This window comes from Salvia hispanica, chromosome 4 (genome assembly GCF_029641045.1).
Source record: "Salvia hispanica isolate PSC_SH4W2 chromosome 4, Shi_PSC_v1, whole genome shotgun sequence".
NCBI lineage: Eukaryota > Viridiplantae > Streptophyta > Magnoliopsida > Lamiales > Lamiaceae > Salvia > Salvia hispanica.
This window is the reverse complement of record NC_142695.1, coordinates 16597629-16616576: the sequence shown is the minus strand read 5'-3', so window position 1 is coordinate 16616576 and position 18948 is coordinate 16597629. Positions and strand designations below refer to the sequence as shown.

Sequence of the window (18948 nt, the reverse complement as noted above, 5' to 3'; positions counted from 1 at the left end):
CACTAGTAAAAAGTAGAAAGTCGCTAGAGAAAATACACTTTTCCTTAAAAATATCAAGAATGCAATTGTCCAAATCCGTTCAATCACGGGTCACCATAACCAAATTAATTAAAGTTGTTGCTTAAAACTAATCATATGATGTCTCCTAACATCCAAATTATACATGACACTGATGGCTGAATGTTCATAAACATTCCAAAGTGACAACTATTCCTCTCTCTCTAATAATTCTACCAAACCTTATTTGGGTTGTAAACTACATATTCTTGCAGTATGCATAGCAACTTTAATATCTTTGTCTTTGTAAATTTCCAGTTGATTAAATTGTTTCGACACAAATATATATAGAAGAATTGCATAAGCTAATACAATAACAAATAATCGCTTAGTATTATTGCTCTATATATAACAATATGAACAATTCCTTGCACACGATGGCAAAAATAAGCCTAGTACAGTAACAATATAGTGGCATTGGTATCTAACATAAAAATGGATCAAGATTCACAACATTTTTTTTCTGCTCCTCTATGAAGTTCAAATCCTAAAGCCACCACCCCAGCTTCCTCTTCTCGCCCGCCTCCGGCTTCCACCTTAACAACATCAACAGCCCCAATATCACCAAAGGACACGGCGCCTCCATCACCCTCTAACTTGTGAACACCATCGCTCTTTATAGCGATGCTATTGCTATTGAGCAAGACGCCGTCATGACCAAAGCCTTGAGGAGCGTAATATGGAGACGGTGCCTTTGGAAAAAATGGCCCGAGGTTGGAGGGCAGAAGGGGAGGGATAGACCACAACGATGATGCTTCAGCGCTGCAGATTTGTGGGGCGTTGTTGTATCCTAAGTAGAGGGGCTTAGTAGGCGAGGTTTCGTAGTTTTGCCTTTCCAAGCCTATCATCTGTTGCTTGTCATCAGTCGCCTGCATAAGTCTCGGGGCAGAGGTGTAGTCGAGTTGTGGACTGTGGTTCGGATGGTGTGGCCTCTGTATAGTGTATATGCCCGGTAGGCTCTGAAGGTAGCTGAATTTTCTCTGTATGTTTAGCACCATGTTGAGGTCTTCAACAACCTGATTAAAGTCATAAACAAAATCTTGTGTTTTACAAATGTATGATATGGTGTCAACACATTGATTGCTAACAAATACTTATACATACCTTATCAAATGAGCCTAGTTGGATTGCACCTTCTCGAACTGGTATTAGCGCGATAGTCTGTCATGTATAAGTTTTCGTTGAAAAATCTGATGCAAAGAGATAAAAAAGTTTAAGAAAAAGATGCAGCTTCTGACCTCAATGCCTGAGCTGAACTGAGCCTCCCATGCTCTCGGCTTCTGTTGACGAGAGATTCAAGAAATTAAGCAGTGAAATGGAAAGATGTAAAAAGATTGCGGATGTCTCTTACCGGCTCGATGGATACGTTCCATGAGGAAATGAAGCTAGGATCAGTTTCTGCTGGGCTATCTCTAAACACCCATTTATGGCTGTTATCTGATGCAACTTTACCCACCAATCTGTAAAGGGTTGTAAGACTTGAATAACCACTGTATATCTGTGGAAAGTGTGAAGGGATCTTACCCCTCTCCAAAATTGTAGACTTCATGAGACAACTTGAAGAAGATGTCAGCTCCAAACCTTCTCCTCCCGCATCCATTTCCAGCTCGTTCGCACTCACAAAAATCACAGAACCCGTCTTCCCACACAAGAATCCTGATCAATCAAACATGGAAGAGTCAAGAAATCGATTGTTAGCCAACTTGGAAAATTTGGCTGTGAAGCAGGCAATGCATTACCAGTTCCTCTTGTTTCCCTTAGCTCGATCGAGGAGACTGCCTCCATGATCCCACCTGGACAAGATCAAAAGACATGTTCTCACAATAGCAACCACTAAAACAACTGAATCAAGAATCAAAGCAATGATGGCCATAGGAATGTCAGATGTTTCATTTTGTCCTCTATCCTGAGCAAAGAAAAGTTGCTTACTTTGGAGGTGGATAATTTCTCGGAAGGATCCTCCAAAAGACGGCGTACACCCACTTTGAAGGGGTCGGAGAGGAATCGGAACATGCACATAGGCTTCTGAGTGTATGTTGTAACAAGCAGTTGAGCATAGGAAGTCCACCTTCCATTGTTCAATTATGAGAGAGAGAAAAGGAGAGAGAACACCACAGGCTAAAGGAACAAAGACTAGTGCTTGTTGTGGCAGCAATTAAAAGGAAAAGAAATAAGAGCAGTGAAAGAGAGGTTGTGGTACCAAGCCACAAGGATTTGCAATATTTTTGCATTAGCAAATGTGCTAAAACTCCATCACATGCTGTTTTTTTCCCTTAGATATCCTCTTTATCTTGTGGTATATATACCATGTTATGTTTATTGACATTTCTAATCACAGCTTCACAAAATGATGCTGGCCTTATCAATTAATGGAACTATTTGTCTAAATATATATTTCTTGAAACATTTTGACAATGACATTTTTTCTCCTAAACTAAGAAAACCTGACCAGAAATTTACTGCTTTATCATTCACCTTTAACTCTGAGGCATTTCCTCACTGTGCAAGCTAACCAGATGCTATATTCTAACACAAACGACTTCAAATTCAACGTTTTTATCCCAGATCAAACAGACTTTAATCAAGAGTGTTAATCGTCAATGTTGTTTCGGATCATGGAGCTTTAACAGAATGAAGCTATTAGAATTAGTAAGAGTATATACACCACCACTATCCACGACAACGACATCCTCTTCGAACCTGCCCCCTCACAGCACCATTGCAATCCCAGCCACAAGGGTTTAGATCAAATCTCAGATCTGGGATACAGACATAAATCTAAGGAGCACATTAGTACTATATTAGTACACTGACAGCATTATGTTATACAGTATCAATTTCCACTTTGGTTTTAAAAATTTGTTTTGTTTGTGACATTCTAAAAGCTGATGCTGTAATCTAATCTGTCTCAATTATAATGGCCACTTTAAACCTTCATCACCTAAAAAACTCTGGGATAAATATAAGGGCCAAAATATGGGGGCATATCTTGACTGCTACAATGAAGAAAAGACAACATATTGTGGACCAGAAATGAGTAAATTTTCAATCAATGCAAATTTAAGTAGATTTAATTCAACCAACTTCCATACTTCACCCCTGTGTCAAGCATTTAATATTCAGCATTAGTCCATATCAGTATTGACATACGGCACCCTAGTTGCTCAACTTCTCTTAATCACTTGGAACAGGGCAACAACTTGCGTCTTTGTCTCAACCATAGCATGATTCTTCCACCATAAGAACAAATCTCCAAATGGAAGATTGAGAAATTACAAGTTCAAATTTGTATAAATAACACAAAACTATTTTACAGAATAACAACTCAAATGTTGAACTCAACTAAATTTCAACAACCCCGGGAAGAAGATGTAGCTAGGATAGATATAACTGTGGGCGCTGTATGCGAAAGGAAGGATAGAGACACTTAAAGACCTAAAGCAATAATAATAGATTTTTTAATTGAACATCAAAGTGAGGCATTAGAATACAAAAAAAACGGAGTAAACAAACACAATTTGGAGAGCTAAAAATTGAGATGAGCAACATTCCAAATTCTAGAGAGGGGAAGTTGGGGCCGGTCGCACGAGACCAATAAATGGTGGTCCTCCACCCAATCCTTGAGTTAGTGGTGAGAGCATCCATCAAAGGCCCCATACACCTTCTGAGTGCTGCTCTTTTGGGTACAATCCTCATCTTATTCCTAGCTGGTTTATTCCCACAATCTGGATTTACATATATGGCTTCAAACAATGCCGTCACCAACAGGCTTATCACCTAAAAGAGTTATCTTCATCAGCAGTTACCACCATACATCTCTTCAATTCGATGCAACTTGCAAAGCATACACAACAGTTCATAGAAAGAACAAATCTACCAATCAATTTTCTAAATTGAACCAATATTACCAACCCATTATTTCATCAGATATCAAAAACAAAAATGAAATTACGAATAGACTACTCATCCGGATCTCAATTTCCCACTTACCAGGACGTAGAAAAACTCAAGTGCCTTTCTGTCCAGAAGATGTTACATCATGTATCTGAGTTTAAGCTTTTACCGTGCCATTGATGTAAGTATGATTGCTCTGTAGACAGTATGGGAAGAGACTAGATTCCCAGATACATCCCTCATACATAATAGCATACATGGTATTGGTTGCATAGGCAGTAAGCATACTACTTTAGATGGCAATTAGCAAGACTAAATGTCTTTGATTACTGAAGTTTATATAATATGGAACACTCTGATATGACAAGCCAAGGTGAAATAATGCACCCAAATGGAGGCTAGTACAGAGACTTGACAAGTAGGAATAGCAAGGTAGAAGAGTGTGCCACCCCTTTCTACAATGACATCAATAACATGGTCCCTTCCATCCCACCAATAATATCAACCTCCCTACTACCTTCCCTTATCTTTTAGGATAGAGCATTTCAAAGAGGAATTTCTGCCAAGCTAAAGTTTATTTTTCATCTGTTCCAGGAGTAAAAGCTACCGTCCATCTCTTGTGATTTATGAAAACAATATCCTAAGGGTAAGAAACACATATTCACAACCACATAATAGGAACTCACTATAAAAACTACAACTCATATATGCATTGGCATTCTTTTCAGCCAGTGACATGATTCCCCATGCATCAAGATGAAGTTTTTATGAAAGACTGCCATAAAAGGAAAAGCCAACTTAAGCTTGAAACATTTATGCCATCAAGTGGCATCAACAGCAAGTTAAAGTAAAAGCTGACAATACCAGAGAGATTAATTTTGTTTTATTTTTAGGCTGAAAGGTACTTGTCTGAAAGCCTGCACGGAGCACAGACAACTATGATGGTCAGTGGTCACAGTTATGAAGCTGACGTTTTTTTTTATTAGGGGGGAAAGTGAGGACCACAGTTACCATGAGATGCATAAATATCTTTATAATATTCATACACTATTTCAAGACAGGACAGTGCATAGACATGTAGTTGAACAGGAAAGTTTACATAGCGCCAATCAGATAGCGAAAATGAACTTCAAGAACATTCACTAGTCACCTAAGAATTAATTGCTGATGCCAACTCATGAGTCATGAATACTAAAAGAATAAAGTACTTAAAAATCAAATTTAACTGAAAACATGTGTATCTTCAAAATTCTAATGCCCTGATCTACCTTAAGAACTATGGTCTTCTGGTGTTTGCCTCGTCAGTAGGAGCTGTCTTCTTCCCATAACGCTGAAGCAAAAGATTTAGAAATTTAACAGGGGAGGGGGGAACTGGAAAGTTAAACTAAAAGAACAGATTTAGTAGAAAGTTTATAACAATCTATAGACTGAGGACACACCTGCTTCCCAAATGTGAAAGGGACATATTTATACTTGATCATATGCATGATTTGCCTCCTCATAGTTAAAAAGAACAGAACTGACCAGTAAAACATAAGAATGGGCCAAAACACGGGCACATCAAAGGCACTGAAGAATGTCAACAATAGAGCAACACAAAAAGCCTTTATAAGCGAATGCCTACAACAGAGAGAGAAGAAGAGATCAATCTATCCATCCTGTAAATTATGATTAGAAGGGACTACGGTAAAATTCAAAAGATAAAATATTAAAACCACGCAGTTTCCTTTAAACTATAGTGCATAGGAGATCAAATAAATACTCATAGTGAAAAATCCAAGAAGATAAGTTTAACTACGATAAAATATTATAAACTCATTTCCAATAAACTATACAGCATTGGAGATTGAACCAGTATTCATAGCATAGAGGACTAGCAAGATAGACTGAACAGCATTACAAATCGATGATGTTTACTGGTCCAGAAAACGTACATCATTACATGGGTGTAAACTTGACATGAACAGTAAAACCTTGTTGGCTTTCATATCAGTTAAGTACTCCCTCCCCAAAAAAATCTCTTTTTGTCATTTTCGTCCGTCCTATATAATTAGTCCACGTCTATTTTGGGAACTTTTTCAAAACTAAACCCTTACAATAATATGGGTCCCACCATCCACTAACTATACTTCAACCATATTTTCTCTTTCTCTCTCTTACTTTACCAATTTTGCATTAAAACCCGTGTTGTCCCCAAAGCCTCTATTTTTAAGGGGGCGGACGGAGTTTCATCTTACCAATACTAAAATCGACTAAATCAAATATACCACCCCATTCATCTCACAGACACTAGACAATGAGTTTGCGTATAAACATCCATCATCTTGCTTGCTCACTAGTCACTATTAAACTGCAGTCGAAATTGTTAACATAGCAACTGGGGCAGGGAACTATGTTTTGACCAAGAAAATCTGATAGTAGACAACAATAAAGAATTTGGTTAATGAATAGAGATGAGACATTCTCAAAACGTGAGCACAAAGAAAAATATATTAAATCTAGTATCTAGATTAAATTTCTAAAAGGACGCTACCAGTAGTAATGTAGTATAAGTTCAGGGCTTTTACCACACTGATTTCATGCTTATATTGTTCGCAGATTGCTTACTGTTCAAGTGCAGTGAAGATATTACAAAGGGAATGGGGCATGGAACTGTGTTTTGACGAAGAAACCTGATGGAGAACCATAATTAAGCTTTTGGCTAGGCAAGTGAGTGGATAATGCAAGGAGTCTCTTCAATTAAATTCAAATGAACACTTGCAACTTTATGAGGGAAAATGAGCCATTAAGCCAGCAATTTAATTTGCACACTTTTGCCTACTTTCTTCTACAACAATTTCCTAGCAAGAACAGGCATTATTAGCCATGATTCAGTCAGTGAGAATCAAGAGGCATGACATTTGAGGTACGTGTAAATGTGCAAAGCTAACAAAGAGTTGTTTCCAAAGAAATCGACATCTACTATGAATAAAATATGAAAAGTTAAAACTGAAATCATAAGCACAGACACACAGGTAATGCACCATCTCTATTGAGAACTTGCCAATCTACTCTCCCTATCATTAGAAACCAGGAATCTTTATGTTACCCATTCAGAGTTCAGACACACACGGACTACTAGTACAAAAAAGAGCAAGGCTAGGCTTGCCTAAATTCATAGTAAAAATTAAGACGTGAGAGAAATGAAAGAAGAAAACTTAAAATGACTAACTATGCACGATAACATGTTAAGTAGGCAGGTACCAAGTAGTACTTTTATACTTTAAAAAGAGTTTCTATCCTACAACTCCATTAGCATACATACACTCAACTAAATACCATGTCCACTTCACTTGTATAGGGTTTTAACAGTTCTCCTTCCGAGACTTTCTAATCTCTAACACGAACTAACTTAAAACAAGAATAACTCAGATCCTCTTACATCAAGGAACACGTCGAGTAAATACTTATTTTGCAACTCCCACATAAAACTTGATACATATTCAAATCATCGATAATAGAGTCAAGCAAACACTTAGAGATCTTGCTTCTCCTTTCATTGCCTCGCCTGCTACTCCACTCCATAACCTACTAATAAGGCACATGAGAATCTCAGGTTTCTCTCTAACAGTGGTCCCATTGCGGCTTGCAGTAATGATGCAAGTTAACATTTTCACCTCTTGGATTAGCCCTAGACTTGGATACACATAGATCATTGGCACGGAATGACTCTCAATTCCTTATCCCCGTGTAAATGAGCCAAATACACGATCTCAACAATATCATTCCACAAAGTCAAACCGGCACAATCTGAAGTTCTAACACGGTGAATAGTCCCTAGCCTAAAACTTTGTCGAGGATACACTCGGACACATCCTAGATGAGAATGCCATGCTAAATCAAGTCGTCCGCAACTTGTTTTAGTAGGTGCACCCGATACCTTACAATATGACACCAGTAATTTCATATGGAAGATATCACAAACCTATAATTTGGTCCAGGATACACTAGATGAGAATGCCATAGCTAGATTAAGTCTCACACAACTTGATACACTTGTTCTAATGAATCAGTGATTATAAACAATTAAGTGCAAAATCAAGAGACGAAGATAGAAGATCTCATCTTACCAGAACTTAAACTCGGGTAGGCGGCGGACAAAGGGGCGGAACTCCTCGGAGGCGCGCGTGGGGAGGGCGGGGCCGTCGGTGAGCCCCTGGATCTCGGGGTCCACCTGCGGCGAGAGGAATGCGATCAGAAGCTGCAGGATGTAGATTCCAAGGCCATAGGTGATGATGTAGAAACCCTGGACGAAGTAGATGCGCAGCGCGAATACCGCCGCGATCGCCGCCAGGAAGATCCAGCGGTACAGCTCCAGCGGCGTCGATTTGTCGAGGAGATGCTGGTAGCGCCGCCACACCTCGTGGCTCAGTTGCAAGAAAGAGGAGCTGCTCGTGTTCTCGTCGGCAACGCCTGCTCCGCCGCCGGTATTCATTTTTCAGTTTTCTTTTTGCCTATTTATTAATTACTCTATTTATATTTGTTTCTGAAATACTTAAATAATTATTCAACACTCACGAACCAACTTCTGCCTTGCGACTTCGCATTTCCAACTAATCTTATTACTTTAAATGAAGGGAATGAAAGACCGAATCTAAATTTAATACTGAGAGTAAATAAAATCTTATATACTCGTATCCAATTTTCACTGTATTTAATCAGATGTCTACAACTCCACAAAATAATATTTTCTCTTAAAAATACAAACTTCGAGATGGCGATATGAATTTAGTAAAATACTTATGAAATAGATTAAAAAAAAAGTATGATTGCTGTAAAATAGAACCCCAGTCATCAAAAAAGAAAAGCTTGTCAATAATAAAAATGAAGTAGTTTTATAAGATGGATCACATCTACTAATAAGAAAGAAAACTTGTTAATACTAATAGAAATTGATTAATTTTGTGGCAATGAGACATCAAAATGCAAAAGGAAATCATTATTTGAGAACGGGAGGAGTATGTTACGTTTTACCCAAATAAGTTGTGTTTCTCAAACTAATCCTAGATCATCACTTGCCTATACAGATATCATCAATAATGATCTGCATCATCATTGCTCATTTCGCTATATGTGTTTCAACGCACCACTCAACAGCGTTACCAAACTGACAATTATCTGTTGTTTAAAACAGCATTGCTAAATTTGGTACAATTTCAGTATCCAAATCCAAAACCAATGGCATCATGAGGTTGAATCAGTATAGTATTCATCACAAATTGAACTAACACAAGAAATCAAAGCTTCACTTTTCCCCAACAAACAAATGCTATATTCACTTCATAAATCAATCACAATTAATTACTGTAGCAAGGCAAGAATGGCACAATGAATATACACACATGAACAGATGAGTCCATTCCTAATCAGCATACTTTCTCCCCAAGTTACTCCGGAATCTGCTTACAAAGCCCCGCCATCTCCTGATTGAGTCCGTGATGGAGCCAAGCTTCACCTTGAACGACCCTGACCTCCCGATGATGCCCGATTCCACATCAACCACAGCTTGATTGTTGTTATCCCCGTGCACAACTGCATCCACCAACTCGGGCTCAGTAGCATCCAAATTCACTGCAAGCGAGCCTCTGCTCGCCCTCAACCAATCCGCTCCCGCAGAGGTCACACCCCGACACTTTCTCACCTTCACCTTCACCAAATTGGGACACCCTCCAGCCAATGCCTCCATGCCATGATTCGAAACAGGGCAGCTCTTGATGCATAACTTCTTCAAGGCAATGCATTTTGCAGCAATGCACGAGATCTCAGCATCGCCAATGGTTTCGCTGCCACACAATGCCAATCTTTCCAGATTCAAACAGTTAGCAGCCAACTTATTCAAACTCAGATGCGTAGGATTCACACCAATTAAGACCAACTCTTGCAGATTAGGGCAATTAATAGCAATGGCAATTAAACCGTAGTCGCTTATCCTATTCGTTCGATATCCATCAATGCGGAGCTTCCTCAGCAACTTACATTTCTCGGCCACAGCCATAAGCCCTATGTTGGTGCACTCAGTGGTTTTCACCAAATGCAGAATTTCGAGATTTGCAGAGTTTGAAATAGCGGAAAGCCCTAAATCACCGACCTGAATCCTCTCGAAATGAACTTCCACCAGCCCCAACACACCATCAGCAAGCACTCCAAGCAATTCATCCCAATCACCGGAACACCTAAACAGCTTCAAAATCTTCAAATTCTTTGCTGCGGCAATCAGCTTTCCGAAGCACTGCGCGTTGTAGAGATCCTTCAGACAGATCATCTTCAGCGTCGCCGCTGCTTTCCCCGGCCGAATTGACTCGGCTGCGGCTGCATTTGTAATGCCGCGCAGACGCTTCACCGACAACTCCTCGAGTAATGCACAATTCTCGAGCAAAGCGTTCACGCCTTTAACCCCAAAGCTGCAGGATCCGCACGAAAACTTGCGCAAATTCCTGCAATTCTCCGCCAAAGCGGCCACCCCGTCGTCGGTGAGCTCACGGCAGGTCCGGAGCTTCACTCTGGTGAGATTCGGGCAGTTGAGCGAGATCGAAATCAAGGCGTCGTCGCCGATGCTGACGGATTGACGGTCGCATTTCAAAGTCAACTTAGTGACGGCGTCGAATCGAGAAAACAGCCTCGGAACGACGTCGGCCAGCTGCGATTGCGCGTCGAGAGCGAGGCGCTGGCGGCTCTGGCCTTCGATCGTGAGCCAGCGGCGGCAGACCAAGGAGGAGCGCTTCCGATCACCGGCGGCGAGTGAGTGGAAAATTAGGGCCAAGCACTCATCTGGTAGATCCAATGTGTAATCATATCCAGAAACGTCGTCGTCAGCGTCGGAGGTGAGGCGAGAAGCGTTCCCTTCCAATACCGGCGAGATTTGAGGCCTGGGCTTGGAAGCTGATTGACCCATTCTGCACAAATTTGGGGATTTTCTCTAGGTTTGAAGAATTCAGTAGAGGAAAATTTTGGATTAATAATTTTATTGGATTAGGAGAAAATTTGTTCCAATAAAATTGGGAATTTTGTTAGTTGAGTGCGGGCAATCGCAAAATTATCTTGGAGGATTAGCTTCTTCAGATTGCTTTCAATTCCAATTAAGGTTATATTTTATTTCATAAAAAATCATTTCACTTCGTTCAACAAATTGCATTCAAATTTTGATTAAGAGCCCATTAGCTTAAGATAAGATTATTATTATTATTTAATGTATTTTGTAAAAGTGATGTATGTCTATGAGCTACAAGCCTACAACTCTTCTCCCTATTGTGAGGCTAGTCTAAGAGTGTCCATAGTGGTGAATCGTGGCTCTCTATAGGGGAGGACGCGGGCGGCCGAGGCCGGGGGGGAAGAGAGAACACGGGCGCGCCAAGTAGTCGACGAGGACGGGGTGCAGTGACTAGGGCTGCGGGGCGGCAGCGCCGACCACCAAATTTTTTTTTTTTTTTATAAATAATGTGATTTGTGCCAACAATTGATAAAATAACTACTATGTTTTTTTGTTGTGGATAAATCCACTATTAGGCTGACCAAGTTTTTGTGGTTGTGTCATGGGCTTGTCCACATTATTGTGGACAGTGTAGGTGTCAAGTGGGCTGGGCCGGCCCAGCCCGATGAGGTCGGGCGACATTTAGGCCCAGCTCGGCCCAGGCCCATGTCGGTGGCGGTCCGGGCTGGGCCTGGGTTGTGATATACATAATGGACCCAGCCCGGGTCTGAGCCCAGATAGTATGTGGGCTGGGCTAGACTGAGCCAAGTTTAAAACTTTTATAACCAAATGAGATGACACTGTACATATACAAATAAACAAGTTTTATTTACCTAATTTCATATCTGAAAATTTTGCAAATGTGTGTATGTGATATAACAACACACGCATGTAATATACTTATAAAAGTTTAAATGTGGAGTACAATATAAATCCACAAAATCAGAAATAATGATATCTGTAATTATAGAACTATTGCAGCATAATGATAAACAACTACTACTACCTACAATTATGCAAATCAACTAAAGATTAATATCACACAAATCATATGTAATTATGGAAACTCATACGTAATTAATATCTACACACATATAATATATAAAAGTGATATCTGTGTCATGGGCTTGTCCACTGGACACTCTAAGGGTCACCAATCGGATTTCGAATCTTTTGTCCAATCCAATCTGATACAAAAGTCCAAAATTATGAGAAATGAATCTTGTCCAATCTGAATTGTCCAAAAATTCTAAATCCGATTCAATTTGAAAAATCCAAAATCACACAAAAACTATACATAAAAAAATCCATAACCAAAAATCTGAAAATTTGAAAATCTAATACTACCAAATTCTAAAAATCTAATACTCCAAATACCATTATGGTATTGCAAGTGTTCAAAGGTTTTATATTTGTTATATTTATGATTATAATATATTTTTGTAACAATATAAATATATTTGGTTACTTCAAGTTTTAAAATAATTGATCCGAACATTTGAAATTTTTAAATAATCCGATTCGAACCGAACTTTAAATTTTGGTTTGCCTCTGGTCTTGTTCTCAAGTGAGGCTCATGAGTCATGTTTTCTTGTTATCTCATTCTTTTCTTCCGAATTGATAAGCTTTGTATATAAATATGTGTATTCAATTACTACACAAAAAGTGCCATTCACTAAAAGTTCTATGGGATCCAATTTCCATATGTTTGTCTGTTGTGATTTGTGAATGCTCTAATGGGGTCCTATTGATATGGTGATTCAAATCATCTTCTAATGGGGTCCTATTGATATGGTGATTCAAATCATCTATTGATAAATTGGAGGGATTGAGTTATTTGGAGAGTATGATTTCCAAACCTTAGTTTGTATGTCAAGATTTTATAATTCTCCAAAATCATTGGAATGGCATGCTCTTCAAAATTGTTATCAATTTATATCACTTAAGCACTACTCAACATAATAGAGACATTATTATTCTTAGAGCACTAAGGTGCAATCATGGGCGGAGGGAGGGTGGGGCCAGGGGGGCCCATGGTCCCCCCATCAATTCTTAAAAAACCTAGGGGTATTTTAGTAATTTCACTATAATTATAATTTATATTATATATAATATTAGATATAGGTTTCAGAATCTTCGTTCCTCTTAATTTTATATATATAAATATTATATATAGGTTTACCTTCCTCTTAATTTATATATATATAATATTAGTGATAGGTTTCAAAAAATTAGATATAGGTTTCAGAATCTTCGTTCCTCTTAATTTATATATATAAATATTAGTGATAGGTTTACTTTCCTCTTAATTTATATATATATATATATAATATTAGTGATAGGTTTCAAAAAATTTATATCCTTCAGCCGTTCCAATTCTGAAATTGGTTATTTAGAATTAGGTATATTTCAAAACTCAAATATAATTTAATTGATTTTTCTACATAGTTGTATTTTTGTTTGGTTGCAATAATAATTCAAAGGGGGAGAAAGAAGATAGGTATGTAATTCAATGCTATGGTTGTTCTGTTGTTGGAATTTTTTAACCCCAATTCTTTATTTGATGTGTATGTGTTAATAGGTTTATACTATTTGATTTGTGAGTGTGAGTCCCAATGTTATTTCTAAATTATTGTTTGTAATGACAACTTTTTAGATGTGATATTTTGGTTACTCTTTATTCTTTTAGTTGTAAAGTATAAGATGAACTTTATTATGTTTTGTGTAATTGTTTATATTTTTGTGTAATGATTTATATTCTTTTACTAATTATTGTTGACTATTTTTGTAGATATATGGATCGTTATTTCAAGAAACTTTCTTCCGTTGATTCTTCATCAGTTGAACCTTCACTTCTTCAACCTCAAGAATCATCCAATGAAAATAAAAATAAGGTTGATTTAGAGAATCTCCCAAGTGATCCAGGAGAACGACCTGATATAATGAGTTATCCACCAAATTTAATAGAACAAGTTCGCAGAGCTTACTTACTTAAAGGTCCGTGTCAACCACGTAATCATGATTTTCGTCCTACAGTAGATGGAAATCGAAAACGTAAATTTGTCTCACATTGGTTTGATGAATTTAAGGATTGGTTGGAATATAGTGTTACGAAGGAAGCAGCTTTTTGTTTATATTGCTATCTTTTTTCAAGACTCCACGGAAATGGACAAGACGCTTTTGTATCAGGGGGATTTACGGTCTGGCGCAAGAAAGAAAGATTAAGAGATCATGTTGGAAACCATAAAAGTGCTCATAACAGGTGTAGATTAGCATGTGAGGATTTGATGAATCAAGCCCAACACATTGAGGTCTCTTTTGCAAAACAGTCAACACAGTCTAAGCTTGATTACCGCCTGCGATTAAATGCAACGATTATTTCTCTTCGTTATCTTATAATGCAAGGATTGCCTTTCCGCGGTCATGATGAGTCAGAAGAATCATTAAATCAAGGTAATTTTCTTGAGTTCTTGAAAGTTATTTCTTCTTGCAATGAAGAGATAGCTAGTGTTGTGCTAAAAAATGCTCCGGAAAATCTCAATCTTACATCACCAGATATTCAGAGAGATATTATAAATGCATTTGATGTTGAGACAACAAAAGCTATTGTACATGATATGGGAAATGAATTTTTCTCTATATTAGTCGATGAGTGTCGAGATGTATCTGTCAAAGAGCAAATGGGTGTTGTAGTACGATATGTGGACAAGTATGGATGTGTTATAGAACGTTTTCTTGGTGTTGTTCATGTTAGTGATACAGCTGCAACCTCACTTGAGAAAGCACTTGATTATTTGTTATCTACTTATGATTTAAGTATATCTAGTTTGAGAGGTCAAGGATATGATGGCGCAAGCAATATGAGAGGAGAATTCAATGGATTGAAGAGTTTGATACTCAAGAGAAATTCTAGTGCTTATTATGTACATTGCTTCGCTCATCAGCTTCAGCTCACAATTGTTGCTGTTGCTAAAAAACATAAAATTGTCGGGTCTTTTTATAATTCTATCTCTCGTTTGTGTAATACTGTTGGAGGTTCTTGTAAGCGCAGAGATATACTTCGGGAGAAACAGAGAGAGAATATTATTAAAGAGATTGCAAGTGATGAAATAAGCACGGGAAGAGGACTAAATCAAGAAATGTCATTGAAGCGACCTGGAGATACTCGTTGGAGTTCACATTACGGTACTCTTGTCAGCTTGATACATTTATATTCTTCTATTGTTGATGTTCTTGAGTATGTTGGGGAGGATGGTCATGACGATTCAATAAGGGCTGAAGCTGATGATGTGTTAGAAATTATAAATAGTTTTGAGTTTGTCTTTGTGTTACATCTGATGAAGCAAATCTTGGGAATTACACATGAACTCTCTCAAGTGCTACAAAAGAAAGATCAAGACATTGTTAATGCGATGAATCTTGTCAAGGTAGCAAAATCACGTCTGCAAATAATGAGGGAAAAAGATTGGGATATATTGCTTGCTGATGTTTCTAGGTTTTGTAGCAAATATGATCTGGATGTGCTTGACATGGAAGATGAGTTTGTAGCTCGAAAAAAAGGAAGACGTAGAGCTGAGAAAATGAAGAATCTCCACTATTATCGAGTTGAGCTCTTTTGTTCTGTTATTGACTTGCAAGCTCAGGAGTTGAATCAACGTTTTAATGAAGTCAACACAGACTTAGTTTTATGCATGTCATGTTTTGATCCTAGGGATTCATTTTCTGCATTTGATTTGGAGAAGCTGCTTCGTCTTGCACGGTATTATCCTTCTGAATTTTCTGAAGTTGCTTTGTCTGAGCTTGAAAATCAACTTGAGAACTTTATTTTCGATGTGCGCATAGATGAAAAGTTTTCACAAATATCAGGAATCAGTGGTCTTGCTCAAAAGATGGTTTCTACAAGGAAACATGAAGTTTTTCCAATGGTTTATTTATTAGTTAAGCTGTCATTGATTTTACCAGTTGCCACTGCATCAGTAGAAAGAGCCTTTTCAGCAATGAAGATCATCAAGACTTCTCTACGTAATAGCATGTGAGACCAACTATTGAATGATTGCTTAGTTCCTTACATCGAAAAAGATGTGTTTGTTAAAGTTACTAATGAAACTATTATGCAGCGATTTCAGAAGATGAAGAATAGAAGACAAATGTTATGATGTGATTGCATTTAAATTTTACATTTTGAACCTTATAATTTAATTATGTAATTTTTTTTTGAAGTTTAATTTTGGACCCCCCACTATGAAATCTCTGGCTCCGCCACTGGGTGCAATGAAATGTAGTAGGAGAAATAAAATAGTCTCATTATCCAAATGCCGATTTAGCCCAAATAAGAAGTGATGTGAATTATTTTGAAGTTGGATTTCAACACAAGTAATGCGCTCCTCACCTTGATCACGACATGAGGCAATTTCAAAAGAGGCCAAATGGAATGGGCCAAAGTTTTGAGTTGTGTGGATTGAGCCCAAACCTTAAAAATGACGTCCATGAATTAGTTTGTGTGCATGTATGCTCATCATAAGCCCACGTTACATTAACATTTAGACTAGTCTAAGTTTAGTATTTTCTCTGCCCATCTAAAATAGGAGTAGAAATTATTTTTTTTGGGTCCCTTCTCTAAAATAGAAACTTTCCTTTTTAGAAAATTTCCTTCTTTCTAAGAAGGTGGGACTCATTTTTCACTAACACACTTTTCTTTCTATCTTTCTATCATTTTACTAATTTTGCATTAAAATCCTTATCGCTTCAAATGTTTCTATTTATAGGGGATGGAGGGATTATTTTACATTGGTTCTAAAAATATTAAAATTTATAAATATTCATTTACTTTTAGTAAAAATCAAATTGAATTAAAATTTATAAAATATTTACAAATTTCATTTTTATTACATGTAATATTTTATCAATTTTAATTAAATTAAATTTTTATTTATTATTTCATAGGTTTTAATATAATTTTTATTATAGGTATAAAATAGTATATCATAAATTTTAACATTAAATTAATAAGGTTAATCTAGATAATTAGATTCATAATTAAATTATTAATTTGGTCAAAACATGTTTGACCAAAACATATTGTTTGAGATCAAAAGGTAACACAATTAATATACAGGACCAAAAAGTTTTTAGGGTAAATGTAATGGATCAAATTTGAACTTTAGTCTCACATTATTCACAAAGTCAAATAATTTCTTAAAATCTATGCGAAGTTAAAATAGCTCTTTAAATAGTGGATGGAGAGAGTAATTAGTATACTTGATTACATTAGTAAATTATAATGAATCTAACTGAGATTTTTTTAGTTAAATAAATACAAAAATATCTTCTCATTTGAAATTGAAATATAAGACTCGATTTTTTCTATGCATTTTGCACTTAATTTCAAATAAATTTGAGTTATAATTTCGTTGCTCTAATGATTTTTTTTCCCACTCAAAGAACCTGGTCAAAGATGTGCTATTCACTGACCCATATACTTTTAGGTAGTAATAAGTGTTAGTCGATATGCATTCGTATTACCATGATCAGAATTTGATGCAATCATGGCATTGTCAAAAGTGAATTGGTAACACCATAATTTGGCTGCTGTATTGCCATGAGTTACACCCTTTTGCCAAAAAATGGTAATAATGTCAAGTGATTCGCTGTCCCAATTGACAGTTCACATAAGTCATGCAGAAACAGCATCTATGAAAAACTGTGCTACTACCTCAAAATTTAGAATATGGGGTTTTCAAAAGGAGATTGTACGTTGTTTGTTGCGTGAGCTTTTGGTTGCATATGTTATGTACTACTACTATGGGATAGATACATCTCCTCAAGGTGATAGGTGGATTTGACATTGTTGTACATTGTTGTTGGGTCTAATATTTGTGGTGGACGTTGTTTCGCGCTTCTTACTTTGAACACTTTTGTATTTATCGGAGAAGATGGATAAATTAGTAATATTGGGAAGATATGTGCTTGTATATTCATTTGGAGCAATTCAGTGATATATTTATATGAGAATCTTACTTGTTCCTATAAATGTTCACCAAATGAGAAAATTTGCAAATTTATTTATTTAACGGCTTAATTTCTAATTCATGTTCGAAACTGTAATCATATGAAGGTTCGTGTATTTTGGCACAATTACTCATGAAACTAAAATTTCAGGTTTATGTTTCGTAGAATTCTTGATTTGTAGTAACTTTTTTATTGTTAATATTTTATTGTTATTGATTTTTCAGAATTAAGTGATCTTTATGTTAAATGGGCTACAGCTAATTGAACCATTTGTTTCTTGGGCTTAAAGAATAAAAGTTATATCAGTCAAACATCGTGGTTGGGCCCACGTACGTTTCTCAGTTTTGATGAATCGTCAATTTATTTATCAAGCAAAGATTAAAAATCCAGCCATCTTCAACCTTTAGTTTTATGTGAGTTATTATCTTGACGCACTATAATCTATAAATGAAGATATTTCAAATGTTCGCGAAATATTAATTTTTTAAAAACTATAATAATTTTGAATTCAAATACTCAGTATCTCATTTTCATAATTGCTCCATACAAATACTTCTGTTTTCATTTATATTTCTTCGAATTTTCATTAATCTTTTTTTTTCACAAAATAGCTCATCAATTTGTGTTATGTCATGATAAAAATTCAAAATGGCTTCTCATATTAGCTCTAACTACTTACTTCCAATTAACTTTTTAGGTCAATGTTAAAGAATCACAAGAGAACATAGCTCAATTTGTCCAAAATGTCTTGTAAATTTTAAAATACTCCATACTACAATTTGGTGAAAAATTAATTACCAAGACGCTAAACAAATTAATTAAGTTGTTGGCATACGTAGTGTGATGTGATGTCTAAGTTATGGTTATTACTTATTAAATTCTTTAACTTTCTGATACTTATTTATTTTGCGCGCGGCATTTAAGTTTTGACTTATTGATGTATGCCAACAACCCCAACTATTAATTAATCATTGTTAGTTAAT

General features: G+C 36.7%; 2 protein-coding genes and 2 pseudogenes across 3 annotated transcripts; 1 reads left to right on the top strand and 3 right to left on the bottom strand.

Annotated features, from left to right (window-relative positions):
- Positions 1–371: 371 nt before the first annotated feature.
- LOC125197970 (protein RICE SALT SENSITIVE 3-like) lies at positions 372–2373 on the bottom strand. The gene is made up of 7 exons (XM_048096452.2): positions 1987–2373; positions 1797–1850; positions 1582–1713; positions 1409–1517; positions 1296–1337; positions 1162–1218; positions 372–1073 (listed from the first exon to the last, which is right to left on the bottom strand). Exons 1-7 carry the CDS (start codon positions 2130–2132, stop codon positions 498–500), a joined length of 1116 nt encoding a protein of 371 aa, XP_047952409.2. The 5' UTR covers positions 2133–2373; the 3' UTR covers positions 372–497.
- Positions 2374–3493: 1120 nt separating this feature from the next.
- LOC125195797 (protein RER1A-like) lies at positions 3494–8639 on the bottom strand. Of its 2 annotated transcripts, XR_016128704.1 has the most exons (5): positions 8061–8639; positions 5391–5571; positions 5220–5281; positions 4048–4868; positions 3494–3834 (listed from the first exon to the last, which is right to left on the bottom strand). XR_016128704.1 is itself a non-coding variant. In XM_048094033.2 (4 exons), exons 1-3 carry the CDS (start codon positions 8423–8425, stop codon positions 5228–5230), a joined length of 600 nt encoding a protein of 199 aa, XP_047949990.1. In that variant the 5' UTR covers positions 8426–8623; the 3' UTR covers positions 3494–3834; positions 5220–5227. The 2 variants fall into 2 exon arrangements, 1 of the variants encoding a protein (XP_047949990.1); XM_048094033.2 differs by lacking the exon at positions 4048–4868 and having other exon boundaries at positions 8061–8623.
- A 513-nt stretch (positions 8640–9152) lies between these two features.
- On the bottom strand, positions 9153–11051 carry LOC125192682 (putative F-box/LRR-repeat protein 8 pseudogene; annotated as a pseudogene).
- A 2701-nt stretch (positions 11052–13752) lies between these two features.
- Positions 13753–16113, top strand: LOC125194748 (uncharacterized; annotated as a pseudogene).
- Positions 16114–18948: the final 2835 nt, after the last annotated feature.